Raw genomic sequence first — 27949 nt, 5'->3', positions numbered from 1 at the left:
GAGGTCAGAGAAGAGGAAATGTCCTACAGGGAAGGCTTTTCCCTGCATCACTAGATCAGACCAGCCCTCATGCAGGAGGCATAATTAAAACACAGGGCATTGACAGATAACTGCTTAATGAAAAAATTAACGAACCGGCTCTGGAAGATACAAATCTAAGGAAAAACAAACAACACACTGGTGCCCAGCCTGACAGTCAGGCTATCACAAAACTGGTTTCATTATTTAGCCACTGTTTTGTCCTTCCCAACACTTACTGTGTTGTGCATTTTTTCCATTTTTCAAGCAGTTTACACCCTTGAAGCCCAGCTCCATATGGTTCTGGAAGGAAAATATTCAGTCCAGGCTCCACCTGCAGTGACAAAAAAAATGTTTCCAGGCAGAGGGGGGCAAAAGGTATACATTCCACTTTCCAGGTTACTTACCTGCATCAAAAGAAAATCTAGAAGATAATTATGTGGGAAATGAGTTAAAATTGGAGATGAGAATTAGCACCATCTCACTGAGGAAGGAGATTTCCAGCTGGCCCATGCAAACAAAGCCAGGGGTGAGTTCAACTCATTAACTCAGCATAAACCATTTACCTCTTTTCTGTTGTACTTCTTTTTCTGCCAGATTAGTGAGCTGAATCAGCATAGAGAGGGTCCTACAGGTGCCAGAGCTTGGATAAATGACAGGATCTTAAATGTTGGACTGCAGAGCAAAGAAGCTTAGTGAGCAGTAGGTGTCAAGGAGATCTTACCCCATCTGAGGGTACTGTTAGTCTGTAAAATTGGTGAGACAGGCATTGCACTTCAGCACTTCTCTGCACTTTTTGATCTGTACTTCTATCTGTGGGATAGAATTTATAATACAACCAGAATAAAGTATAAGCTGTGATGAACACACCACCACCTCTACACAGGAGTATAATATAATCTCTACAATATATTTGGTAGGTGGGTATGAAAAGTGGTGATCAAGGTTATGTCCAGGAGCTGCTGCTCCTGCAGAACCAGTGACACTTATGAATTGTGCATGGATTCACCCAGAAATAGATGTAGATTTATCTGCTAATCCTGACCTCCTGCCTGCCAAGGGGAATGGCAGAGTCCCCTGCAAACATCCTCCCCTAGTAACTGTACCTATTGTCAGTGGCAGAGAGATGCCTCAAAGGTGCACAGAGGAGAACAGGCTGGCTCTTCAACACCAGCTCAGTGCTCTCACACTGCCAAGGTGCCCTCCAGACTGGCCTGGGGTAGGTGCCAGAGCCACACATCCACTTGAATCATGAAAGCAAACAGCCTCCTTGGTGCCATTCAGGAGTGAGTCACAGCTGTGGCCATGGCTGTCCCCTGTTCCAGAGAGTCCCAGCATACACATTTGTCACTTGCTGGCCATATGCTCAGAGATTTTCTCTTTTTTCTGGTTTTTTTCTTTTTACAAGATAGTGAAGCTTATGGTGTATCTGATTAGCTAACATCTTCCTGGTGCTGTGGGAATTACTATATCCAATGCTTTTAGAGAAGGTATTTGTACAGCTTTTACCTGCCACTCTCCATATCGATCAATTGCTGCTTTCAGGAATTTATTTCTACCGTATTACAAAGATCACCTTACTTCAAATCCACTCTGTCTCCTGGATACATGTTAGCAGGAGAAGTATGGCTTGTGTTGCATTTTCTTAGACTATTATTCTATATTAAAAGAAGATTAATTATAATGACTTTGCTTAAAATGTCATGGTACAGTGAGATGACTTTCAGTTCCCCAAATTTAAAGTACTTAAGGCTACTCCTCCTGTTGTGTCCTGGGTTTGCATTATTTATATTTTTTTTCTTCAGTAATTTTTCCTTCTGGTGAAGTCTGCTGGGTAGCAGCCCTGAGCCTGCAGGCTCACATCTGCAACCAGCTCTCCCTCACCAGTACTCTGAGTGTCCCCTGGGAAGGGTGACTGCCAAAGGAGCAGCCTCTAGGAGGAAAACAAGGTGCTTTCTCCAGGTCCAGGATGGGCCCCCACCCCTTCCAGCCTCGGGCAGAGACACACAGGCAACCCAGCACGAGGAGAGAAATTAAAAATGAACCCTCTGCCAGGTAAAACATTACAAAGAACAAATAATAAACAGTCTGCTCTCAAATATAAGGGAGTGAAGAATGCTCGTTTATAATCTCGTCTGGTACAGAAACTATATAATATATAGTGTAATACAGCATGATATATAGAATGTTTCAATGGGGTTTACAGCATGATATATAGGATGTTTCAATGGGGTTTCAGTGTCTGGAAAAAAACTTCAAAAGAAGAACTGGTTTCCAGCACTTTATGATGAGGTACATTCTTCCCTTACAAAATCCCCACACCTAAATTCCAAATACTGGATCAAAAAGCATGGTGACTTTAATTCAAACCTTCTGCTTCTCAGTGCATTCTCACACTGAAATTTATAAGCTTCTGCTCATCCTTTTTGTACAAAATAATGAAAACTTGAAAGTCACCTAAGCACAGTCATTATTGCTTGGCTGCTTGCTGTTTTAGACAGAAATCTGGTCAGAAGGGAAGACTTGAGCATTGCAGTCACACTAACAGGAGATATTTGTCCATGGTGAAGACCTCCCTGAAGACAGCAGCAATACATCATAAGTAAATTTAATCTATTGCATTACTGGTTTGACACTCCCAGCAGCCACCTGCAGAGAGTTCCCAAGGACTCAGTGCTGACCCAACTTGTTCCTGCCTTATCCATGGTAGCATGCCAATCAAGGATCAAGTGGGAAGGAAAGGTTTGGAAAATACCACCACATAAATGAAAAACAATGGAAAGTTCCTAGCTTGGGTTAATTTCAGAAATTGTCCGAGAATCTACCATCAGCAAGCTTTCAACTTGATGATGAAGTGGAAAAAAAAGCAAAATGAAAAAAAAATATTCCTAGCTGAATGAAAGATAGATGATAGACAGATAGATAGATAGATAGAGATAGATAGTTAGATAGATATAGATATAGATTAAAATTCACAGAGATATAGTAGTTTCTAAGTCAGTTACTGCCAATAAAGTGAGCTCTGTTGACTGCAGAGTATCCAGGATATGTTATTTGTTTATATTAATGAAGAAAAAAAAACTCAACAAATTGGGAGCATGGTGCAGAGAGAAACTTCCTGGGTCATAAAGTCCAGACTATGAGTATCCCAGGCACCACATAATTGACTCCTTTTCATCTGAGTTATCTCTGGTTTCACAGATTGATGTGGAAAGAATGTAAAACAGGAGATACTAGCAATCAGAAAGTAAAAAATTACTGTATCATAAGCAAAGTCACACTAGCACTGAGAACAGCCACAAACATAGCAATGTGTTCCTCAGACAGGAAGGCAAAGACTAAAGTGTAATGAAAAGTCTGATTGATTTTTGAGGAAATGTGTTGTGGTCTCAATACACCTGTAGCACAGGAGTGGCAGGAGTGCCTCTGGGCAGGGCACTGAAGGCAGCACCATGGATGGGGCTGTTTGGTGCCCACTCCCACTGTGCCCTGGGGTTTCCTCCACTCCTGCCTGATGGGTGTGAACACCCTCCACTCAGAGAGTTTCAGCCCATGGTGATGAAATGCTCAGCTCAATATAACCAGAGGTTGACAGGATGGGAACACAGCTGTGTCCGGCAGGGATAAACCACAGCTCTGGCAAAAGCTGTTCAGAGCTGCTGATTCACTGCTGTTACCAAGGGGTTTACCATCACTGTAGCAGGCATCAGTGTGTGTCCTCTCTTCCCTGTCCTGCAGTGTCCACTAAGCTGCAGGGCTGTGTTTCCATTCAGTCATCTTGCCTCCACCACCTTTAATCACCTCTAATTCACCTCTGTGAAAACCGAGATTTGGGAACTCAGTTCTCCTTGGATAGAGTGGAAATTGAAGTCTTTATCTTTTGTCAAATGAAAGCCTTGTGTCTTTTAGAGGAAGGGAAGGAAAGGATAAAACAATAGCAAACTGCACGAGGCAGAGGGAATTGATTGCAACCATCCATATGTAATTTCATTGGGGAGGACATTTAATATTTCAACTTGATCTTTGCTATATCAGGAGAGCAAAGAATATCAACATATGAGGAAGGGAGAGGCTGCAATGTCTCTTGATTTGAACTGTAAATGCCCACAAGCAAAACCATGAGGTACTTTCAGACAATCTGTACTGCTGTTGACTGAATGTATGTGGCCCAGACTGCAGGCAGAACCAGAAAGCCACTGGACCTGCTTGGGGACAGCAGTGACCCTAAGCCATCATGGCAAGTCCCCAGCACAGCAGGTATTTCATCCAATTCTAGTAACCAACTTCTCTCTCCCCTTCACTCCTGGGTAGCTACAAACACACTGGCAAAGGGCTCTCAAACCCTTGCAAGAGGAAAGAGCTTTGCATCCTACGGTCTGAAATGGCCCTACCCTCAAAGCCAGAACTTATAACTCTGACTGGACCAACTTGGCTGCAGCACTTTGGCCACCTACCACAGCAATGCAGCTCCCTGAGGTGGATCAGAGCTGGCTTGAGCTACAGTTTACATCACAGAGGGAATAGTTGCCCCAAGAGTTCCATATGCTCATCCTTTCTGACAGCCTAAAGCTGCCAAACACCTCTCTGTTTGCCTTGATCACTTCCACGCTCACTCAGCCAACTGCAATCCAGCTGTACAAATTAATTATTGAAAAAGAGGGGGAGATTTACTCATTGCTCCAGATGATTAATCAGCTAGTCAGGCATAACATCACCCATGCTATTGTAATTGCAGTCAAATAATAAATAATGTTATATGTACTGCAATCATAGCCATCATCAAACACCGGAAGAGCCTGGTAATATAAGCAATGTCATCTGTTCACAATCCCACAGCCTGAAATTATCTAGAATCTGGAATCAATTCTTAAAGACAGCTCATGAGATCAAGGGCTTGGTACAGAGGAAGACTGGAAACCAACCAGTGATGGAAACCAAAACAAGAGAAGGTTTTTGGACAGATTTAGGGACAAGGATGCAAATCCCTTCCAGGTTTGGTTTTCCTGGCCTGGTGGTACACATGTGCAGACAGGAGCTGGTCAAGAGGTCAGTGCACTACAAAATGCTGTTGCAAGCACTGCCCCACTCCCTGCTGTTGGGACACATTCCTCCAGCCCCGAGCATGCTGCTCATCCCAGGGTGTGAGGGTGGAAGCCACCCCTCACCACCCAATGGAGAGGAGACAGGCAGGGCCAAGCTCACCAGCATTCCATGCATCCAATATCTTCTCTCAAGAGCAGCCACCACAAAGGTGATCTGGAGAGAGAAGACAGATTTCTTGGGTGATTACTCCCCTCAAATAAACCACAGTCTTTCTTTTGTTATCCACTCTGGTCTGTAAGCAGCCTGTGAATAGCTAAGACAGGGAATTTGTTTAACAGAATTTACCAGCTTTGCATCCTTATTTATAGCTCTTCCTGGCTGAGTAAGTACTCCAGCCATTAGGTTACCTTCTCAATAATTCTCCATGCACAATTGGTCCTCTCATCTCACTGACCTTGTCCCTAAACTTAATGCAGTGAAATGTCTCCACTAAATTTCTGTTCACTCATTCTCTTCATTCAGATCTTAAACCAAAACCATAAAGATAAGACTGTTTAGCCCCAGTCCTATTGCTCAGCAGCCACAATGTGCATTTTTTCTCTGCATTCTTCATTTCACACAAGACAAATACCTCCTCCAACTTTCTAAACTAGCAAACTTCTGAGAAGGGATTGTAATCTTGGATCCTGAAACTGGGCTGCAGCAAGGAGCAGATTTCACTGCACATATATTCATATGAGTAGCCAAAGTATGTATTTACTCGGGAATGCAGGTGAGGATGCCCCCAGTCCACATTCTGTATAAACAAGTGACCAAGAGTGCAGTTCCCAAAGCCATACACACAATGCACACACACACACACGGTAGCAAGTGCACTGTACCCAACTGTCTCAACCCCTCTCAGATTCCAAAGCTGCTTTTAAACACCTCATGCGCTTACATAAATGTCTTGAACTCATCATAAGTTTGGGCCAAGCACCTGACTTCTGTCTCACCACTCAAAATAGGCTCAACAAAGAATATTTGGCTATCTGTCAGCCTTGTAGCACTGTATCTTGCATCTTAGCACTGAAATGAAAAGACTAGATGATGTGGCCAGAGCCTAGAAGAAAGGATATAATGAAGAAGCAGCATGAGAACTTACAGTCATCACAGCAGGTGTAAAAAAGTGTCTTCTGGGCTGTTACTTTTTTTTTTTTCCAGTGTCTATTTTGCCCAAGGCTGGTTGTATTCACTTGTTGAGCAGCTTTTTGGTGGTCTGCGGGAAGCTGATCGTTCTTCTCAGTGGGGCAGTTTTAGTTTGGAACAGATAATTTAAGACAAAGGCCATCAGCCTGTTGTCTGCCTTACAAACACTGGCTGAGCCTGCTCAAGGCCTGCTTCCAGTGGAACTGACACAGGGCTCTTTTCTCGGCTAAGTAATGAGCTGTATTGATTTTCCTCAAAAAGAAAATTGGACTTTTACAAACAACACCACAAGCTGCTTGAGTCAGGATGCTCCTGAAGGGATCTTGTGACCACCACAGGCACTTGTGCTTATCATGAAAGAGAGGGAAAAAAACCTCAGTGGGTTTTCTCTGCAAGGGCGGGTTACACAGTCAAAAGCAAATCTCCTTGGACAGGTACCAGACCACCATGCCCTGCAGAGGCACTTGGCATTTACTCACTTGAAAAGCATCTGCATGAACAACTTTGTGCTTGTTCTAGTGAGCCAAGGCCCAAAGACTGCACCAGGAGGCCACATCTTTCTCCAGCCTTTTCCCAGTCTCTTCCCAGTCTCACAGAAATGCTCATATCCACTGCTGGCTGCTCACTCAGCAGCAAGGAGCACTGGGCCACTCCATTTATGCCACCTGGTAGATCACTGCTGTTCATCTGGGCAAAATAACTCCAAGAGTTGAGCCCCTGGCAACATCTGTCTGCTCGTCCCTGGGCTGTTGAGCATTTTGGACCTTCTGAGGAAGTCTCATGACATGGCAGAACACATGGGATTGTCCTCTTCATTTACACCAGACTATTCATGTCTGGCCAGCATAGGTTTAGTTTTTACCTCCTAAAGCTTAAAATTGCTAGCTATAATCTCCATTCCAATATCCAGACCTACAGCAGGTTCCTGAAGCTGATCTGTGAGGAGAAGAGCATTCAACCAACTTCTAAAAGTCAGTGGAATACTGCCCCAGTACCTCTCCAAAGGTTCTGCTGGCCTGGTACAGAGCACAGAGCTGCACACCCAGGACCTGGCTGTGTGCACCAGCTCAGGCTCACCTGGACACCTCTGTCCCCTCACTCTGCTCCTCACTTTCCAGGACAGAAAATCCATCTCTCTTGCAGAGGGTGCCACTCTCTGTGCACCCTTCCACCCAAGCCTGGGCACCCTGATGTGCAAGGATGCAAAGGCAAATCCCCTTCCTCAGCTGAAAGGGAATCATTGAAGAGTCTCTGAAGGAATAAACCTAACCATGATGTGACAAGCTGGTCTAATGAGGTCAGGCTTCCCCCAGGAACCAAACCCCAGCAGGGTTTGCATTGTGCCCCAGCCAAGCCCCTGGGGCTGCCATATCCTCACATCAACACCAGTGCCGCCTCCAGTCTCCAGCTACGTGCTTGCAGTCCCCCAGGAGGCACCACCAGCACCAAGGCAGGCAGTGCGGGCATTCCCTGGATATCCCAATCCCAAGGCTTTGCCATGCAGTGAGGGCATTCCCTGGATATCCCAATCCCAAGGCTTTGCCATGCAGTGAGGGCAGTCCCTGGATATCCCAATCCCAAGGCTTTGCCATGCAGTGAGGGCATTCCCTGGATATCCCAATCCCAAGGCTTTGCCATGCAGTGCGGGCATTCCCTGGATGTCCCAGTCCCAAGGCTTTGCCATGCAGTGCGGGCATTCCCTGGATGTCCCAGTCCCAAGGCTTTGCCATGCAGTGCGGGCAGTCCCTGGATGTCCCAGTCCCAAGGCTTTGCCATGCAGTGAGGGCATTCCCTGGATGTCCCAATCCCAAGGCTTTGCCATGCAGTGCAGCCTCAGGCACCCACTGCTTCCAATGGCCCCAGAAGGCAGCAAAGGAGGAGGCAGCTTCAGCCTTGCTCTCATCTGTGATGAGGCAACACCCAAGAGCCTGATTGCTAAATGCCATGGCATCCAATTTTTCTTTGCAGTTTGACTCAGAGATCACATGGCTCCTAGCTCTGTCTGAAATTCTATGTCTTTGGACTCTGAAATTAAGCACTTATGGACAATAATCTCTCTGAACAGACATGGACACCTATAGAAACCTACAGAGGGAAAAAAAAAACCCTAATCAAAGTTTGCAAAATTAGAAAACTAAAGAAAAAATCAATAGCAGTAAGCTCAGCAGGGAAAAGAAGTGTTAATTTTGTGTAGGTAAATGGGAATTACAGGAAAATGGAAAATACATAAAGTGTAAATTCAAAGTCTCAAAAACACAATTAAAGGATGTAGCTGACACACTTACCTGGGCCAGAAAGGAATGCAATTAAAACCACAAAATAGGCTTTTCTAATAGTTTCCATATCAGTAATTTCTGTGTATTATTTAGTGCATTATATAATCTGGAGAAATATTAATATCTCTCCAGTAAACCAATATTTTATTATTTCATTTTAACAGATGAGGAGAAGAAAGTTTTACAAGACCTTTGGCTCATAAAACAAGCTGTTTTCCTTCCTAAGGGGATAAATAGAGATCACAGCAGTAAGCAAACTAGAGGTAGCCATAGCTGACCTAACTTAAAACACAAGAGGTTTTGTGATGTGTGTAAAGAAGATGAGCACCACATTGTAATGATGTGCTCAGGCCCCAGCTGTCTGCCTGACCCAGCTCCTGCATGGTGCATTTTCCCCAGGAACCAGGAGCAATTTGCTGTACCCAGCCCCACTGGCAGCACACTCAAAGGAGGGGTGGAAAGGCTGATGTGATCAACAGCTCAGAGCAAGGCATAATAATCCCATTTTCCAAAGATTCCACATTTACAATCCCTCTTCCTTTTAATACAGACTGTGTTGTTTTAATGATGAATGAGCTTCTTTTGACCTGGTTTTGGGAGATCTCCAGAGCTCAGACTAGCAATGCCTTTTGCAGACAAAAAAAAAAAAAAAAAGGAAAAAAAATGAAAAACAGTGATAAATTTTGCTCCCTGCCTTAATATGAGATGCTGATGTCACCTAACCAGATTCACATGACACCTGCCCTCCTTCCTAAAAATATATTAAAAGCAGCAAAATATCTCCTCTCCCCTTGTTATCATCCCTTCAATAATTCTGCAGAATTAGGCTGAATGCACTGATTATTTTCCATGTGCATTAATCATGGCTAAATCATGCTAGAGAAGAAAAATGTACAGCCTGCTGTTCCTTCTCAGCATCCTCCTCTCACCCTGCTCTCAGAACAGTCTCAGCCTGGAGGGCATCCTGCCAGTGTGATTAACAGTGTGAAGTGGGGAAGGGAAAGAGGTGGGAAGATGAAGCAAAAAGACCTGTCCTTCCTTAAAACTTAGACATGCTTTTGGTTTATGAGAGCAGCAAACCCTTGAGAGCATCAAGTACCTGCACCCAAGAGCTTCCTCAGCCCATGAAATCCAGACATGGTGGACTGCTGTCCTCTTCTCCAGTCTCCTTCCAGTCCCTGTCCAGAGCCCTGCTCCAAGCTCACAAATCCTAACATTAGACTCAGGAGAAATGCCTACCAAGCTTTTATTTTTTTTTGGCTGTGCTTATTGAAATATTCAGTAAAGGTTTAATAAGTTATGAAGAGCTGTGAATGGTCAGCCTATTGCTGTAGAGTTGGATGGAGCCCACCAAGACAAAAGGGAGAAGGAAATTGTGTTATTCCCTCCTTGACCAGATTTCTCTCTGCCAGTGCTGCAGCTCTAGAGAAAGCATTTTCCCAGAGCTGGCCAGGAGGTTCCCTTCACCATGGACCAAGAGAAAGTGAGTGCTCAGGGTGACTCAGCTTGCCCTGCTACAGACATTTAAACAATGGAGTCCTGGCCTGGCTGGTCACTGCACTGAGGAAGGTCCTAGGCTGCCTTTTGGCCAGCCTTGGAAGACAGGCTCATTCACCTGCTTGGGGTTGGTGGGTTCTGGAGTCAAAGTGAAACTGCAATTATCTAATTAGAGCTGTGAATGTCACATTTCAAGCTTGATTTGGCTACCACCTCTCCCTGCAGGGAGGCTGCTTGTGCTACCAAGCAGGGACAGAAGAACAAGCTCTGATCCTCAGCCTGTAAACTCCTCCAAAGAGGATCCCTGCTGCTGGCTCTCCTCCACAGCAGCTGCTGCTGTGTCAGAAGAATGGGTCCTGCCAGAAAGATTTTTCCATTTTGCTTTTCTTTTGCCAAAATCCTTGAGGGCACTGTCACTTAAAAAAAATAATTGTATCCAAAAGAAAGCAGATCTGAAGTGGAGATGACCTGGCAGAAGGAATGGATGACAAGTCTAGGAAGTGAGCAGTTAGTGCTGGGCTCTTTCCAGAGGCACTGTGGTCATGCCCCACATTAATAAATTGTGACAGCCATAAAGATGGGCAAACACCTGCCTACCAAGCCAGCTGCTTGCTCCATAGATACAGTCACTAAAAGCTCTGGAGAAGGTTTAGTCCCTGTCTTGTCAGAGCAAGGCTAGAGAGTGGGGATCCAGAACAGGGGAAAAGCAGAGTTCAATTATAAAGCCTCCAAAGACTGTTGATGCAGCTGGGGATGGAGAAACACACTCAAGTTCCATGTACCATGGCAAAAGGATTAGGGTGCATGTCACAGCACTCAGTGCACAGTGCCTGAGTTTCTCCCAGGCAAGTGCAAAAGTCTCCTCTCCTGCAGTGTCTCAGAGAGAAAAAAGCAGGACCTTGCAGGAGGGTTTTTGCTGCAGGATGTTCTTCTTTCTCTGGCCTGGAAATCCAAATCCTCTAAGTCTTTGCACATGAGATTCACATTCTATATTACAGCTGTTTCATGCTTATAGCATAATGTTTTGGGCTGCATCCAACACACGCTGAAAATTTTGCACTATGAGGTGGATCAGATAGCAGAAGCCATGGAACACGACCTGAAAATTCAGATTTACAATGGTTTTGTTCTCTGGGAACAGAGACACATGCAGCAATCTGCTGTGACAGCAGGTGGCTCGAGGAGTACTTACTGAAAGATGGATTTTCCTCCCCATCATGCCCAGAGCAACACAGTTGGGCAAAACAAAGTGATCACAAAAACTACACACAGTGACAGAATCAAAACATATCATAAGAAAAGCACCTTCTGCTGTTGTTTTGGTTTTGAGGGGGGCATCCCAGTTGGGTACCAAAAAGCTCCCAACACTGCCATCAGTCATTCAATCAGTTCCAAAATAGCTCAAAGAAATATTGCAGCTTTGTCCCTGTGATAGCTCAGGCACAATTTGGCTGAAGTAGCCCCTCTCTTTAGTAGTGAGGGCTGGAAACATCCAGCTTGCAGGACAGAGGATGCTCCAGCTTGCAGGGTCTGTTTAAGTCCCATGAAGGTTAGTGTGGTTTTTGGGCAAGTCATCTTGGAGACAAGGCTACCAAGCAAGGGCAAAGAGGGTGCTCTGAGCTTGCAAGGTGGAGAGCTTGCTCACTGCCCTCAGCCCAAGGGACTTGGTGTATCCAACTCTCCGGCCCTCCCTGTGCCACCTGACAGCTCTCTTGGCCTTGGGCATCGTGCCAGAGGATTTGTCTAATGGGCTAACAAAGGTGAGAGCAGCTGAGACCACTGCAAACCCGCAGGCAAGTACAGCTGACACCTACAGACCTTTTCCATTAGATCACCTATTGCTGACTCCTGGCCTCTCAGTCCCATCATGACATCATCCACAGGCAGAGGAAGATGAATTAAACCCCTGTAAGAAGATCCAAGAGAAAGTTTTCCCTCCAGAGACAGACTCTGATTCATACTTAGGAAAGGTCCAGTGCTACCCAAAACAAACACTCCACAGGCTGGTGGTCTCAGTGCCTCATCACTGTGTTCTTCACAGACACTGGTCATAAAGGAAACAGGCAGGCCTCTCCCTGGCTTACATTGCAAAGGGCAGGTGAAGCCATCAGGCAGGGCAGGAGAAATGTGCACCCTGTAAGGTGCATGTCCCTGTACCCCTGCCTGAGGTGGAGTGCTCTGATCAGTACATTTCAAATAAAACACTCTCACATTCATCAGTTCCAAAAGAAGAAAAAACTTCTTGCAAGCTTTTCATAGAAGGGCCAGAGGAGAGCTGGATCACTGCTTGGAAAGGGCAAAGTTGGAGCAGAGCTTAATATTAGACTGGTGAGAAGTCTATGAAAACACTCCAAAAGTGCTTGGATGCTGTCTGAGTTAGTACTGAAGGGGACCCTGAAGGTTTTCAACCATTTGCAAGGCTTTGGCACCAGCATCAATGTTTGCAACCTGAATTCACTTTGAACACAGTGTTCTCAGCTGTTGGCTGATGAAAAAAATCTGCTTGAGATGCTGAGGCAAAGACGTGAAAAAAGAAGAGAAACCTCCCTTGCTGCTTCCACAAGATTCTCAGGAACAGTGCACCAGGGAGGCAAGGACAGCCAGAAAGGACCTGAAACAGCTGAACAGAAAGACAGCTCTGATATGACCTCTCTAGCAAGGACCATTCTGTCTTCTACCCCACCCTTTGATATTGCTCCTGCTTAGAAAACTAAAACCACCAGAAGGTAACAGTGGGTTACTCCTTTTCTTATGTGAATGCCACTGCTGATGTGAAAGCAAGGCCACCCACATGCCATTCTCCTGATCCTCAGAAACTCTCACATACTCTCAAAAATCTTCCCAGAGCCATGGTTGAAGATGGCTGCCAACACAGCAAACCTGCAATTCAGCAGCCTGTGGGCAAATGCTGCTCGTTCCCATCCACGTTTCCTTGCAAAGCTGTGCTTGGGATTCCTCACAGTCTGGTTTTTGCCTTGTCTCTGAGAGCCTGCAAGCACATCCCCTGCCTCCAGTGAGAGGTCTCCATCCCTCCTCCTCTGAAATGACAGGCTGCATTAGACTGTTCAGAATCACATTTGGTTCTCATTTTCGAACAGACATCCAAGATATTATTTTTAGAAGAAGCTATACTGGTATTTGCAAAAAATAGCCTTCTTTGCTTTTATCCCAAATGGGGTCTTTTCCAAGTTTCTTTTCCTACTTTAGTCATATCTCTAAAGCTGTTTGCTTTAAACAATCCAATTCCAGAAGCACATTAACCAGACTCTCTTTGGGCTCCTATTGCATGTGCCTTTCTCTGTGTCACAAGGCAAAACCACAATCAGCTCAGCTATCACCTAATTCTCTTCCCCAGCAGAGAAAGCCCCAGTTTGAGGGCCGTATATGAGGGACAGCAGGTGCATTCAGCATTAGCCTGGTGCCACTGACATCCATGCATCAAGAGGGCAGCCTCCCAAGACCTGTGCCCAGCCATGGGGAGTCAGTCCTCACCAGTTCCCTGCAGTTAACAATGCAGATCAAGAGCTCGTGCCATTCACCAAAAGGAGAGGAGAGCTGCCAGCAAGGGCTGGCTTTCCCAGGTGCTGACCTGCCTGCCTGGCTGTGGTCCTGTGGGGGCCCTCAGAAATCTGCTCTGGAAATGGTTTTCTCTGCTTGGCTCTGTTTACAGCTCTGAGAAAACCTGGCAGGATAAGTGAAAAGACATCCCTGATGGGTATTGGGGGTTCTGCTGCCTGCTGGCAATGAAACTCGAGGCAATTCAGCAGCACAGAGATAAGCCATAAAAACAAAGACAGGTTTGTTTGGGTTTTCTTCAGCAGATTCCTAGAAAAAGACCTGGACTTAATGAGGTACTGCTGCAGCATCCAGAGACAAGGCAAGCATGGAGTGCTGGTGTCTGCAAACAGACTGCCAGTCAGCCTGCAGCCACAGGAGGAGAGTGCAGGAGAGCACAGCCTGCAGGAACAGGAGCAGGAGGGCACAGTAAGGCTGGAATTCCCACACTCTGGCTGGCTCCTTCCCCAGGGGTCTGCAGGTGCCCCTCAGGTGATGCTGTGAGCATTGGGGATGCACATCCCTCAAGCAAGGACCATCATCTTGGGCCTCTGTGACCTTAGAATCCAGGCTCCTTTGTCCAGCAAATTGAAGAGTTGCCTTTCCCAGGCATCATGGACAGCATGGACTCACAAGCCCACCCAGAGCAGGGATGCCCTTTCCTGGCAGGAAACCAAAAGGGACCCTAAAGACACCAAAGGACACAGAGAACAATTGCCACCACACCAAACACAAAGCTGCCATCCCCAGCCAGTCTCTGAGCACCATTGTGAGATTAGTAATGGGGTGGGCAGACATGCCCACACAGCATGAGACCCCCTCCCAGAGGTCCTCAGCATCCCTTACCTTACCAGCCAAAAAGCTGACCAGGCACTGCTTCACACCAAGCTGAATGAGATCAGCTTTCTGGTCCTGTTAAGCTCCATCAGCTGGCCCATGCTGAATTATTTAGAACCATATTTTATTAATCTACCACAGCTTTTTTCACTCAACCTCTAGCAAGTCACTTAACCACTCTGAATGGTTGCACTGGCTTCATCCTCTTGCAGTGATGCTGGCAGAGGTGAGAGGGACAAACCATTACTCTGCTAAAGCTTCTGAAATATTCCAGTAGACCAAAGTGGTCTTTTGGACAACGAGAGCCCTGGATTTATCCTCACTCTTGATGGGAGGTCTTATCTAAACACACAAGTCCTTTTGTGTGGGTTATGACAATACTTTTGTTTAGAAAACTCCTGCTAGGACAGTGTACATACTTTTAAAACAAGCTCAGTGTAGCCCAAACCAAGCAAACTCTGGCTACAATACTGCCAGTGCCAGCACAGGGGCCAAACTCCAGCCCTAGAAATTGGGCACTGGAGGAAATGCATCCCCAGCCCCTCCCAGTGCCCACCATCACTTGATGGATACAATGACAGACAGGTAGGGACTGTAGCTCCAAGCCATCATTGGCTGCACCAAACCAAGGGTCATTTTTTCAGTCTCCACTCACTGGCAGGTGGATTTTGACAGCAGGACTATTTCTAGTTAAGCATTTACCACCAAGGCCAAGCAGCTGATTCCTGACTTGGGGACAGTGGTCCCACTCCTGCTCTGGTGGGGGATACACAGCACCAGCCTGCACAACTGATGAGGAGTTAGCTGCCCTCCTTCAGGCAAGATGCTGTTTTTCCACATTTTCCTCTTCAGGAACGTAATTAATCTGTATGAATCAATGCTGTTTTCTTCTCAGTTTGTGTTCACTGCCCTGATAAATGAGAAGCATGGGAGAAAACCCTTCCCCACGAGGCCTATTTCCCCACTGAAGATGAATGTGGCAGGAGAACAGGGTGACACCTGCATTGAAGTGGCACCTAAGTCCCAGAAGGTTGTGGCTCATTAATCCCAGAGGAAGGAAGACCATGTTCCCACATGGCTGCCAAAGACAAGGACCCAAGACAAATTTAATTCATACCCACAGATGATACTCCCATGTAACTCTGATCTTTGAACACACTCTGACATTCAGAAGATGTTCTAGCTTTACTGCCCACATAAACATCCACTGGGGATGCTATCTGGGGGGAAAAGGGATCTAAATATTTCATTTCAGTCTATTTCATAAAATATTTAATCTATTTAATATTAATTAAATCTTGGTCTGAATAAACAACAGATAAAAATTCACCTCTTCCTCCAAACATCTGATAACTTGAAGATGTCAGTCTATGCAATCCCAAGTGAGATGTCAATTAATAAGAGGGGAGGGTCCTAACTTTATGTTCTCAGTTGCTGGAATTGCTGTGGTGGATTGTTTGCCTCCCATAGCGTTTCAGGCTGAATCCTTTTGCAGATGGGTGTACAGTAGCATCATCTGGTTTACACCAACCATTTCCACACCCAGCTTCACTGTGTCTCATTTTCCATGGACTCCATTTGTACATCCCCAAGTGTGTGCCCTCATCCCACCCCCAGTCACTGCTACATGCTCAGCAGTGGGAATCCATGAGGCTGAGGTGACAAAAACAGGTATTTGACTTAGGGCAAATAAAACCCAGGCCCCTCACAGGTGGATGTCACTGGTGTGAATTGTTTCCTAGTCCTTGACCACCCTCCTGACACGGCTGCACATCTCTCACATCACCCAGCAGCAGGGTCAGGAACAGGCATTTCTGGGAACAATGAGCAACAGCTACAATAGGAGCAGATCATTTCCAATGCAAAGGTTTAAGCCAGTTAACACCGGGCTTTAAAGGCAGTTCCCACCATTGCATCTGTTGCTACAACCATGTTATTTTACTACAGAAAACCTTGTTTGGACCAAATCCCATCCATACCAGTCACAGCAGCCAGAACACAGTCTCTAATTAGCCCCCACAGAGCCAACAGTGATGAAAGATTGCCCTGCATCCAGCACTGCTTACCTTGCTCTCCTCGATGTGTGCCCAGCTCAGCAGAGCAGCATTTAGCTTTTCTTTTCCTCCCTGCTGCACTGTTTAAAGCCATCTCACCCAAACACTGACTGGTGTTGATGAAAGCAATTATCCTGCTCCTCAGAATGTGTCGGATGTATCTTCATTACCCTGAGACAGCAACGCCAGAGGCCCTGCATGGTAAATCTTTCAAAGTAAGCAAGTCAGGTGATTTCATTTGAATTGGACATTTTAACTCTTCTGTCCCCACTAGATTTTGAGGCTGGTTTAAAGCCACAAGATATTTGCTTCTAAATAAAAAATGCAGGATTACTTTTAACTAACATCTCTGAAGTATAAATCTTTGGATTGTGCTTAGGTCAAACCCATAACCAAGAGAAAAACAGGGAGACTCCACTCCCTTTTCATGTTGGCCATGTGGTTGACTGGGGTCATGCCACTTCTCTGTGTTTTGGGTACTTCTGGGGGAAAGAAGAGCTCAGTGCTGCATTTGGTGTCCCCTGTGCCCTGTCTGGGTAACAGCACAGCAGAGACAACGAGCATGGAGAGCTGTTTGTGCCAAGGAAAGGTTGCCTAAATTAAAAACAGGAACTTCATTCTGACAAACCCCATTCAAGGAGCCATTTCAGCTCAAGTGTCTGCATCATGGAACCAAGAACAAGCCCAGCCTTACACAGAGAGGACTCATCCCTAGATTATCCAGGAATTGTGACTGCAGGAATAAGCTGGGAAAGGGGGGGCTCCAGCAGGGTATAAATCAGCATCCCAGCAGCCAAGCTGCCAGGTCTGCCACCCCAGGGTCCAACCCTGCATGGTTTGGTCTGCAAGAGGAACAGTTTGTCCAAATTCTTCTAGTGCCAAAAGTTATCCTGGTAGCAAAAGACCAGAATTCAGCTTTTCACTCTACAAAAAAGTTCAGTCAGTTCAGAAAAGAAGTTTGGGTGCAGAGTCCTTAATATTTATACATTTATTTCATTTTTTACTTGGGGAATCTTTCGGTAACACCTTAAGGTGTCAGGATGAATACTTTGCAGCAATGCCACATGCACAGATGAAGAAAACGCAGCCTTCACCAGAAGTTATTTTATCAGAGATATCCAGCAGTAAGAAGCTTGTTCTTTTCTTCTTTTCTGTGGGGAGCAATTGAAAAACAAACAAGAAAAAAGGCCATAAAGTCATGGTCCAGCAAAACACAACTGTTTCAAGCAGCAGCAGAGCAATCTATTCCTCCATGTAGCAGCTGACTTAAAGCAAATGTTTCTCATGTCTGGGAGTGAACCCTGCAGCAGGTCACAGAGCTCTGGGGGGCCTCAAGGCTGCTCCTGCAAATGCAATATCCTGGGCTGTGCCCAAACCAATTTGGGCCAAAGGCTGCAGGCAGTGCACGCAGTAAAGCAGGGGTGCCCAGGTCAGCTCGTCTCACCTCCTGATAAAACCCATTCACCCCATCACTCTCACACAGACCCAACTGCTGGCTTTTGATTCAAACATGCCTCTGAAAGCCCTGCAGACCTCCTGCTGCAGAGCACTGCCGACAGGAAACACATGTCAGTGGAATTTCTCCACTAGTGCAAAAGGCACTGCTGGCCCCAGGAAATCCCAGAGCACCTAATGACCCCCAAGCCTCCTGGGAAGGGTCCTTGCTCTTCACTATTCCCTGAAATCTGCTACAGGCCACTCTCAGAGCCACAGAAGCAAAGCAGGACCTTAGATCCAAGCCAGCAGAGATGCTCTCTCTGAATTTAGCCAACATGGAATTGATGATCACATTAACAGACTAAACCAGAGCCAGCTTAAGCAGTTTTAAACTAGTTTAAGCCAACAAGTTTTTACCTGTGTTGATGACACCTGTGCTCAAGTGAGGGAGTTGCCTTCCTGCTCCCTTTAATGGTCTATCCTCATGTCTCTCTGTTGGATTTGGGTGCTGAGACCCACCTCACACCCTCATACTCCTGGATGAGATGATGTCCTCAACATTTGTGGTCCTCCTTGGGAAATGAGCTCTCCTAGGGGGCAACTGAAATGTCCAAGAAGGTGTCCCAAGATGGAAGAATGCTGAATGACCAGCTCAAACATCAGTATCTCCATCCAACACCTCTCAACAACCCCTGCTCCACAACAGCAGGCCTCCTCCTCCTCCTCTGCTTGCATGACACCTCCCTCCTGGGAGGGACTAGCCATGGTCTGACACAAAAAAGGCAATGAATTTTTGTGTCCTCCACACCCCTGCTCACCATCCCCTCTGCTCAGCCTTGAGGAAATTTGGGATTGTGCTGTAGCCTCCCTGCACTGTGACTCCCAGATGGAATTTCACCTGGGCTTCCCAGGGCTCAGACTACAACACTTTCTGTTCCCAGAGGGGTTGGAATCTGGTCCTGAGCATTTGTGAGCTGAGGGAGAACCAGTGGCTACTGCAAGGGTTGGGCTGACACAAATTCTGCTCTCTCTTCACTCCATTTCTACAACTTGAGATAAGGCACAGAAATCACAGCTACTACAAACATTTCACAAGTCACAGAGATGTTCCTATAAACCAGCTGCAAAGAGCAGTTCATACCAGAGAAGATGAGAGCTGCAAGTGGAGCTGTCTGCCAGAGCACTGGCTGTAATAATGGAGCAATCTCAACAGACTTTGAACTTTTCCAAAGAACAGAGAATGTTAAGAAATAAGACAAAGAGCTTCAAGTGGTGGAAGTTGCACAGGCAGCAGGGCCACCACCCAACCCAGAGGGAGCCTTCCTCTGGGCAAGAGGATGCAGGGTGGGACTGGGGGTACTCACAGCACAGGAAGGCCAATGGACACTGCCTGAAATCCACCAAGGCTCCTCTGGGTGTGGGAAACTCATTTTGTGTGAGCAGAGTGGCTCAGGCCAAGTTCCTCCCTCACAGGAAAGAGGCTCCTCTGTGTGGCCAGCTACTTGGCCCCCTGAGAACGTGGACCAAAACCCCATGGAAACAAATGAATACATCAGTGGTTCTGAGGGGATCAGGGACAAGCCCTGGGCAGGCGGCCACAGGTCTCTGCAAGGGCAGCCCTGCTGCTCATGCAGCTCTCCCCAGAAGCATTTCAGGACATTTGCTCCACCAGACCCACTCACCTGAGCCCTTCCTGCACACTCCTTCTCTGGCACCTTTGTGCCCTCCTCGGGGGTCCCCACACAAGGGGTGGTTTGCAGGGTCACCCCACAGAGGAAAGTGGTGGAGAAACTTCTCCCAGGGCAGAGCTGGCAGTGGAGTCTCTGCCTGGTGTTTGCTGTGCCAGCCTGGCTGGCTCCCACCCAGCTGGGCTGACAGGTCCCCCTCCCTCCCCTCTCACCATTAACCTTTCAGCCCCAAAATAAAAGGTTATAAAAAACAATCAAAGTTCATTACATCCCTTAAACGCGTCATTTGCAAGGGAATGACCTGGAAGCAATGATGGGGAGGGATTCAGGGGGGAAGGGGAAGAACCTCAGTCTCCCAGCCCCAAACCCAGCAAAATATTCTACTGCCCACTCTAGAGATTTGGCAGCAAGGACAACTGACAGCCAGAGGGGTGGAGCAAGTGCAATCAATGGCTCTGGATCACCTCGTGTCCCAGGAACTGACCCAGAGTCTCCCACGGGATCTGCTTTGTAGAACCCTCCCAGGCCATCAGGGTCAGCCAAGACCAGAGTGGGAGCAGGACACTCTACCCAAAACAAGTTCCCCTGACCTGCAAAGGCCACCATGAGGTGAGCCAGATGTTCACCTCTGGGCCACCATCAGGTGCCCTACACGCAGCAGAGATGCTGCCTGCACATCCTGGCCCCTATCACCGTGCCAAGCACCTCCAGCTGCAGCCCTGGGGCACTGGCAGAGTGGGGCCACCAGGCCAGCAGCTCCCACACGGGGCTCTGATTATTTATTTTCTCACCAGGAGTTCCACATTCAGTGGGAGAACGTTCCCCTGTGACCTCCTTTAGGGAGGGTCTTGGCAGCACTGGTGGAAGGGCAAGCAAGCTCTGGAAACAAAGGCCCACTCAGGTGGACACTCCTGCATATATCACAAAATGTTGCCTCCCAGCCTAATTGTTTCTAATCCCATTTGCAAACTGATTATTAAAAACCCTCCCAATGGCTGCAAGCACCATGCCAGGCAGGTCCCCAGCAGCAGTGCCAGGCTGCACTCCCAGGGTGCAAATCACACCCTCAAACCCTACGCTCTTTTCTTTAACAAACACATGAGTGCCCTTCCCGTGGCACAAAGAGGGGAGGGGGGGTGGAAATACCCAAGAAATATCAAGGACTCATTTGTTATTATGCCACTGCATGATGAACAGAGGCATTGTTCCTACCTGGGCTGACAATCCCTTTCAGACAACACGAGTGCTTTGCCTAGCATGTTCTTCAAAAAATGGCAAGACCAAAGCTACCGGCAGCTCCGTGAACAGTTCAGAAAATAAAATAAAATACAATACAATAAAACAGCTAACATTATTCAGAGGATTTTCACACTTGATCTGTAAACGTTTTTTTATTTAATAAAAATAATCATCCATTATAGCAACTTCTGCTCGTGGTTTGGTTTTGTTTTTGTTGGTTTTTTTTTTTACATTAAAGCACAGTTTATTTGCTTTCCTCACCTCTTGAGGATTCAGTTCTGAAAATGCAAGTGAATGTAAACACTGCTCTCCAAGTCCCAAGATGCATCCGGGGACACTTGGAGTTAATTAGAAAGTCAAAAGAGAGAGCAAAATCAACAAAACACTTCCCAAAAGTAAAAATGTATTTTTAAAGTCTCTTCCTGTGTACCATACAACTCAAGAGAAGGCAAATTCATTTATACATTCAATGTATACAAACTTTGCTTTCTCCAAACCGTTTCTGTGACTAGTCAGCATTTGATAAAGCTGTATTCCTAACATTAAAAGACTTGCAGATTCATTTATTTATTGTGTTAAATCAAAAGTTTTTCCTATAAATGTTCTCCAGAAATTTATTCATGGCACAAGGATGTTATATTTGTTCTGTCCATTTTTGTTTTGGATTTATTTTTTTTTTTAGCACAAAGAGCTGAAAGCCATTTCAGGAAAGAGTGTAAAAGCAGTATTAACTCTCTCTCCTGCTCCAATCTCACAATATTTACACTTGGATTAAAAAAAAAAAAAAAAAAAAAAAAAGCTTAATTACACTATAAAATAATGGAGAAACTGGAAGTTAAGTTTCCCATTTCAGAGTTTTGCCTTGTATAAGACTGAAAGAGGGATGCTTCCCTATTTCCTAGGAAAGATGAGACTGGCAGGTTAAAAACTGAACTCTTTCTTGATTGAGAAAGAGGAATGGCCACTGTGCACAAACTCCTTCCCCCCTGCAGGAAATCCTGCAGGAGTTAAACCATCACAAATCAGCAGAGATGAGATAACATGATATGCAGAGCCCTGCTGTTTGCTTTGAAACGTTACCTATTTACAGTTGAGGTGGAGGAAGCAAGTGAGCATCGAACACATTTCAGTGCTGCAGAGTAGTGTAATATCAAACAAGATTAACTCTGGGGAGCCTGGCAGGGGGCCAAGGCTCACGTTGCAAGGGAGAGACAGTCCCTGTTGCCTGGGACATCCCTGCCTGCACAGCAAAGCCACCGCTCCGTCGGGCTCTGCTCTCACGAGTAGCGAGATGGCAGGTGCCATCTCAGCTGTGTTGTGTCACAGGCAACACAGAAACTAAACAGAAACAGGTATGACATCAAAAAAATAGCAACAAAAATAGCCAGTCTGGTGAGGTCTGTGATCCTAAGTTTATAGCCAAAAAAAACCCAAAAAAAAAAACAACCCAGGAATTTGGGAATTTTGGTAATATTATCAAACTGTCAGGTAGGAGGATGGCTCTAGTTGGTCAGTGGTTTTGAGGAGCTTTGCAGGGGGTAGGAAAAGAAAGACTTTTAAGGTATCAAAGATAATTAAAGCATTCACAGTTTCAAAGCTGCTTGCCTTACAAAAATTAAGACATCAAATTCAAGAATACAATACTCTATTTTACAAGGGGGTCAAAATTCATTACATATACAACAGGGGGGAAAAAGACACAACAAGATAAAAAGCCAACACCTCTGGTGTGGCATACTCCCTCTTTGTTGTTCATCTCACAGAGCTGCACGATGTTTGCCTTTAAAGAGTCAAACTAAGCAGTCATGAGAATATCCACTGAGAGATTCTGGCAAAAGAAAAAAAAAAAACTAACAAAACAAACCCAGCAAGTCAAAGGCCATCCTCCCCTGGCAAGCTGAATGCCACAGCTCGGACCTCCACTTGCCTGCTGCTCCTCACTGCTGCTGCCCGGTGCTCCCACAGGCTCATCTCAGGTTTTAAAGGCTTCCTGCTCATGAGCTGAAGGAAATCATCCCATGCAAGCACAGCCCAAGAGAGACGTACTTTACACTCCTACAAAGTCTTGGTTAGTCCTGCCGGTAGCAAAGGGTCCTTCAAGCACTCCTTTTCCTCTCTATCCTGCAGAGGATCCTTTTGAAAGCCCGTCTGAAGTCATGGTTGAAAATGGTGTAGATGACGGGGTTCAAGGAGCTGTTGCAGTAACCGAACCAGAAGAAGAACTTGAAGAGGGTGTCGGGCACGGAGCAGCTCTCGCAGACGGCCATCAGCGTGTAGGTGAAGAAGAAGGGGAACCAGCAGATGACAAAGACCCCGATCACCACTGCAAGCACAAAGGTGAAGCGCTTCTCCCGGTTCTGCCTGCCTCTCCAGCGGGACCCTTTGGTGTTCCTCTCCTCCTCTGTCTTCCTGGGCAAATTGTCCCCGGGCTTAATTTGGCTCAGCTTAGTCTTGGTCTTTCCTCTCGATGGTTTCTCCGACTTCTTGCACTGGTTGTTCTCCTGGTGCTCAGAGGAAGAGGTCTCCTCCATGTCTATGCCGTTGACCTCTCCCTCTTGCCCGCCACTGCCTCCTGCTGCCTTCTCCCCGTTGAGCTGTGCTGTGGCTGGCAGGTCCTCCTTGTCAGCCAAGCCATTCTGCTTCTTCTCGGGGCGCTCCGCCCGCTTGTTCGGTGGGACCCTCGTTCTCCTCTTGGCTATCTGGTAGATGCGCATGTAGACCAGGATCATGATGAGGCAGGGGGCAAAGAAGGAGCCAATGCTAGAAGAGATGATGTACCACTTCTCATCGTTGATCTTGCACCCTGCCACCCCCTGGTCAGCCTGCTGCCCGCTCTTCTTCTCGATGGAGATGAGTGGTGGGAAGGAGATGACAGCTGAGATGACCCAGACGATGAAGATGATGCACTTGATGCGTCGCGGGGTACGCTTGAGGTTGTACTCGATGGCTTGTGTGATGGACCAATACCGGTCCAGGCTGATGGCACAGAGGTGCACAATGGAGGAGGTGCAGAACAGCACATCCAAGGCCAGGTAGATCTCACACCACACTTTACCGAAGTACCAGTAGCCCATCACCTCATTTGCCAGCGAGAAGGGGATGACCAGTGTGGCCACCAGGATGTCAGCTGAGGCTAAGGAGACCAGGAAGAGGTTCTGGGGGGCTTTGAGTGCCCGGCTGGTGAAGACAGCGATGATGACCAGAACGTTGCCAAAGACGGTGAAGAGCATGAGCAAGCTGGCCAGGCTGATGAGAGTGATGGTGGTGTGCAGAGGGTACGGCGCGTCCCAGCCCGGGCCGGCCCCGCTGTCGTTGAAGGTCCCATTAGTGCCGGGAGGGGGGTAGCCCTCCTCCTCCTCCAGCTGCCGCTGGTACTCCATGGAGGAGAAGAAGTGGCCCCTCTCCGTGAACGGGCGCTCCAGGTTAAACATCAACCCCGGCTGCGCGGACACCCCCGCCCTTCGCCCCGGCTCCACCCGCGCCGCGCCCGGCTCCGCGCGGCTGCTCCGCTCCTACAGAGCCGCGGGCCGGGGCAGAGCGGCGCGCCGGGGGCCGGGGGGCTGCGGGCGGGCACGGCGCATGCTGGGCGCTGCCCCGGGACCCCCGAGCGCGGCGGGGCGGGCGGAGCGGGGCCGAGGCTGGAGCTGCAGCCGGCCGCGGCTGCTCTGCCTCGCTCGCCGCTGAGCGGCTTTATAGCCCCGGATCGGGCCGGGGCTGCCGCGTCAGCCCCACGTGGGGAGCTGCCCCCGGTGCGCGCACACGCACACACAGACACAGGCAGAGACACACATGGACAGGCAGACACACACAGACACAGCCCGACTCGCACACCGCGCACCCTGCACCCACACGGACACCCGCGTCCCCCGCACACGCCCCTCGCTCAGCGCTCACGCCCGCTCCGCACCCGCTGGCACCGCCTGTATTTGCACACCCGCTCGCTCCCCGCACACACCCGCACCCACTGTCACGCTGTCCCCATCCCACGGTCTCGCCCCGCCCGGAGAGAGGAGCGGCCCCGCGGAGCGGACCCCACTGTCCCCGGGGATGGGCGTGCGAGGGGCGGCTGGAGGCGACAACCGTGCGGGCTCTGCGGCCCGGCCGGGGGTGCACAAAGGGTTGCGAGGGAGGGAAAGCTGCCGCCCCGTTCCGCTTGTGCGCCGGGGAACGGACGGGCTCCGCTCCGCTCCGGTGTGCGGCCGCGCTCGCTGGGAGCCCGAGGGCAGCGCTGTCCGCACGGCCCCGCGAGTCAGCCAGGGAGGGCTGAGCTGCCGGCCCCGAGGGCAGGGGCCCCGCGGGGATGGAGGCACCCGCGGGGATGGAGACACCGGCGCACGGAGGCACCCGCGGGAATGGAGGCACCGGCGCACGGAGGGACCCGCGAGGATGGAGGCACCGGCGCACGGAGGGACCCGCGGGGCGGGCGCGGCCCCGGGCAGCGCGGCCGGGCAGTGGCACCTGGCGGCCGCGGCGCCTCACTGCACCCGGAGCGGCAGCTCCCGACGGCCGAGGGGAGGACGGGGAGGCACGGCAGCCGGGGATGGAGCAGCTCCGCACCGAGCCCAGCCCGGCTCAGCCTCGCTGCAAGGGCATCCACGGCCGCCCCACGCCACAGCACAGGCTCAGCACACTCGCTCCTGGCAGTCCCCCAGGGGCAGCAGGCCTGGGCGGGCAGCTGCCCCACACCTGGAAAGCCTCCCCTGTAGCAGCGGGGCTGCAGCAGCAGCATGGAAGCTCTGTAACAGCAAAGGAGCAATAGTGATGCTCCAGGTAGCCCACCCAGCCCTGACACTGCCGCTCCCAGCACGGACAGATCACTCACCTGCAGAGCACACGGCCTCCAGCCCCGATCCCTCACTCACTGCCTCTTTTCTCTCTTTTCAGATGGTTCTAGTGATGCTCACTTGGTGCTCCAGATACAGGCTGCTCTCAATCGTCGTGCTGAATGCTCGGGCCAATGAACCGATTTCCTCTGCAAGAGGAAAAGCCTTCAGGGAGGAAAGCCTGTCATCTTTGTCCCTGCGCCACACACCATGTTATAAACCAGGCCCAGGAGCAGTGACGCCCAAGAGAGGGAACAGGAATGGGAGAGACAGGGTCTGGGAGCCAGAGAACACAGCCTCTGGGACTGGCACAGGGCTGAGTGAGGGAAAAAGAGGGGGAATCCCATCACCTGAGCAAGTGAGTGCAGGGCCCACTGCACTGGTGTGTCTGGGAAAAGGACAAAATGCAGATAGTAACTTAAAACCTGTAAACTGAACCCAAGAAGACTGGCATTCCCACAGAAAAGATCTTTGTCTGAGAGTAAATGTGATGTACAACCACAGATTTCACTGCAAGGATGAGAGGTCTAAGTCACCTAAATCTATGGCAAGGCCAGGTGAGAGGTCAAGGATGTGCTGGACTTTGCAAACACCTCCTGCCTTCTGCTGCTTGCAGGGAACTGCTGTGCTCTGCAGATGCCTTGCTCTGCCTGGCAGAGGGTCTTCCTCTAATAAAGAGTCTTCATCACTCTTGGCAGAAGCCGCCTTGGTCACTGCTTGGGTGGAAGGACCCAGACAGGGAAGGGTGCAGGCTGTGCCCTGCCTGCATGATCAACCCCTTGTGTGATCAGTTTGATCCCAGTTCCAACAGTTCACCTTCACTAAGGCCACCAGGGACTGTCTGAGGTGCTTTGCTCAGACCTGGGATGGTGCCTTCCCCCATGCTCTCTGCATTCCCCAACACAGACAGACTGCCAATTTAAATGACAAAGCATGACCAGCTGCCTTTGGACAGATTTTCTGTCTCTTTTTGTGGCTAGACACCCTCAGTCTGCCTGAAAGCTAAACACAACCAGCAACTGTTGCTCCTGATCCACTGCATGGCAAAAGCAGCTTTGATCAATTCAGTTTGCTGGGACAAACTGGGAACATGAGGCCAAAGGCCTGAAGAAAAGGGTTTGTCCCAGAAACACCACTAGAAAGAGAGCTCTCTGCAAGTGGGGAACAGCTGGGATGACATTGTGTTCATCTCAGAGAGGGAGAAAACCTGCCTCATCAAAGGCACTTTGCTCTCATTGCCACCATTGTTGTGCGTGTGACATCTCTGTGATTTTATCAACACCAGAAGTGCCCAGCACTGTCTGCAAAGTGACTCAGTAATGCTGTCTCCCCTTGATTTTCTCTGCAGGTTATCTCATGGCTCTGCCCAAGTGTTGAGATGAAGGGTGGTCAGAAACTGCAAGGGCTGGCAAGTACCCTGAAGATCTCACATGACAACCCATGGCAACCTTGTCCTACAGGACAGCTGTCTTTACAAGTCTATACCAAGCTTGATGATAATTTGTAATATTCATAAAGCCTTAACTCCCAGAGCCCTGGGATTAGGCAAGAAACTTGAATTTTTAGCCCCTGGAACACTGTAAAGAAAAGTTCCACGGGGACAAAGAACAGCTAGCAAAGAACATTTTTATATCAATTTTATATCAATTCCCTGACGTTTGCATCCAGACGCTCAATTTTTGCACGCGTGCTGCTGACAGCGTTAATATGAGTAATAAGACTCTGCAGATCAAACTCAGTTGACAAGTGCCTGACAAGACAGCCCAGAAAAAACAGCCTGTTCTCTGCAGCATCCCACACCAAAGACCTGCAGGAGCCTGCCCTTTCCCCAGAAAGCAGCCTGGCTTCTCAGCAGAACCCCACAAGGAATGGGGCTCGCCAGACAAGGGGGAACGGCCTGGGTGCACACTAATGAGTGAGGCTGAAGAGAGACCCATCCCGGCCTGGGGGCACACAAATGAGTGAGGCTGAAGGCTGTCAAGGCTCCTGTGCTGGCTCCCCCTCCTCCCTCCATCCCGGGAGGGAGCTGTGCCCTTTCCGAGGCCAAGTTCGCATTCAGCACGCGTGCCTGGAGCGCGGCCCCCGCAAACAAACTGACCTTTCCAGCTGGTTTCAGGTCATTAATTAGGCATGCTGCCTCCATGTTTATGCATCTCTTCCACTCCTCGACTCCAGCATCACTTCCAGCATTGTCTACATTGCGGGGAACTGGGACCACCCTCCCCTGTTGCCTCTCGGGGAGAAGGAGCTGAGAAACGTTCATGCGGTCTGGGAGCTGCTCACGGCACGAAGCA

General features: G+C 48.5%; 1 protein-coding gene and 1 long non-coding RNA gene across 3 annotated transcripts; both read right to left on the bottom strand.

Annotated features, from left to right (window-relative positions):
• Positions 1-246: 246 nt before the first annotated feature.
• On the bottom strand, positions 247-27949 carry LOC139599252 (uncharacterized). Of its 2 annotated transcripts, none has more exons than XR_011682203.1 (3): positions 27754-27949; positions 25655-25804; positions 247-352 (listed from the first exon to the last, which is right to left on the bottom strand). It is a non-coding gene; the product is annotated as an uncharacterized lncRNA (long non-coding RNA). The 2 variants fall into 2 exon arrangements; XR_011682204.1 differs by lacking the exon at positions 247-352 and adding an exon at positions 17455-17619.
• On the bottom strand, positions 20966-24704 carry ADRA2A (adrenoceptor alpha 2A). Its single transcript, XM_071446235.1, has one exon. The coding sequence runs from the start codon at positions 24261-24263 to the stop codon at positions 22929-22931; it is 1335 nt and encodes a 444-aa protein (XP_071302336.1). The 5' UTR covers positions 24264-24704; the 3' UTR covers positions 20966-22928.

This window comes from Agelaius tricolor, unplaced genomic scaffold (assembly GCF_023055355.1).
Source record: "Agelaius tricolor isolate 1412-34295 unplaced genomic scaffold, bAgeTri1.0.p SCAF_22, whole genome shotgun sequence".
Lineage (NCBI taxonomy): Eukaryota > Metazoa > Chordata > Aves > Passeriformes > Icteridae > Agelaius > Agelaius tricolor.
Note: the sequence above shows the minus strand (reverse complement) of the source record. Positions and strands in the feature narration are given on the sequence as shown.

What these genes read in the sequence shown, in the direction of transcription:
- ADRA2A (XM_071446235.1), bottom strand. Translation starts at nt 24,263, where the DNA reads ATGTTTAACCTGGAGCGCCCGTTCACGGAGAGGGGCCACTTCTTCTCC.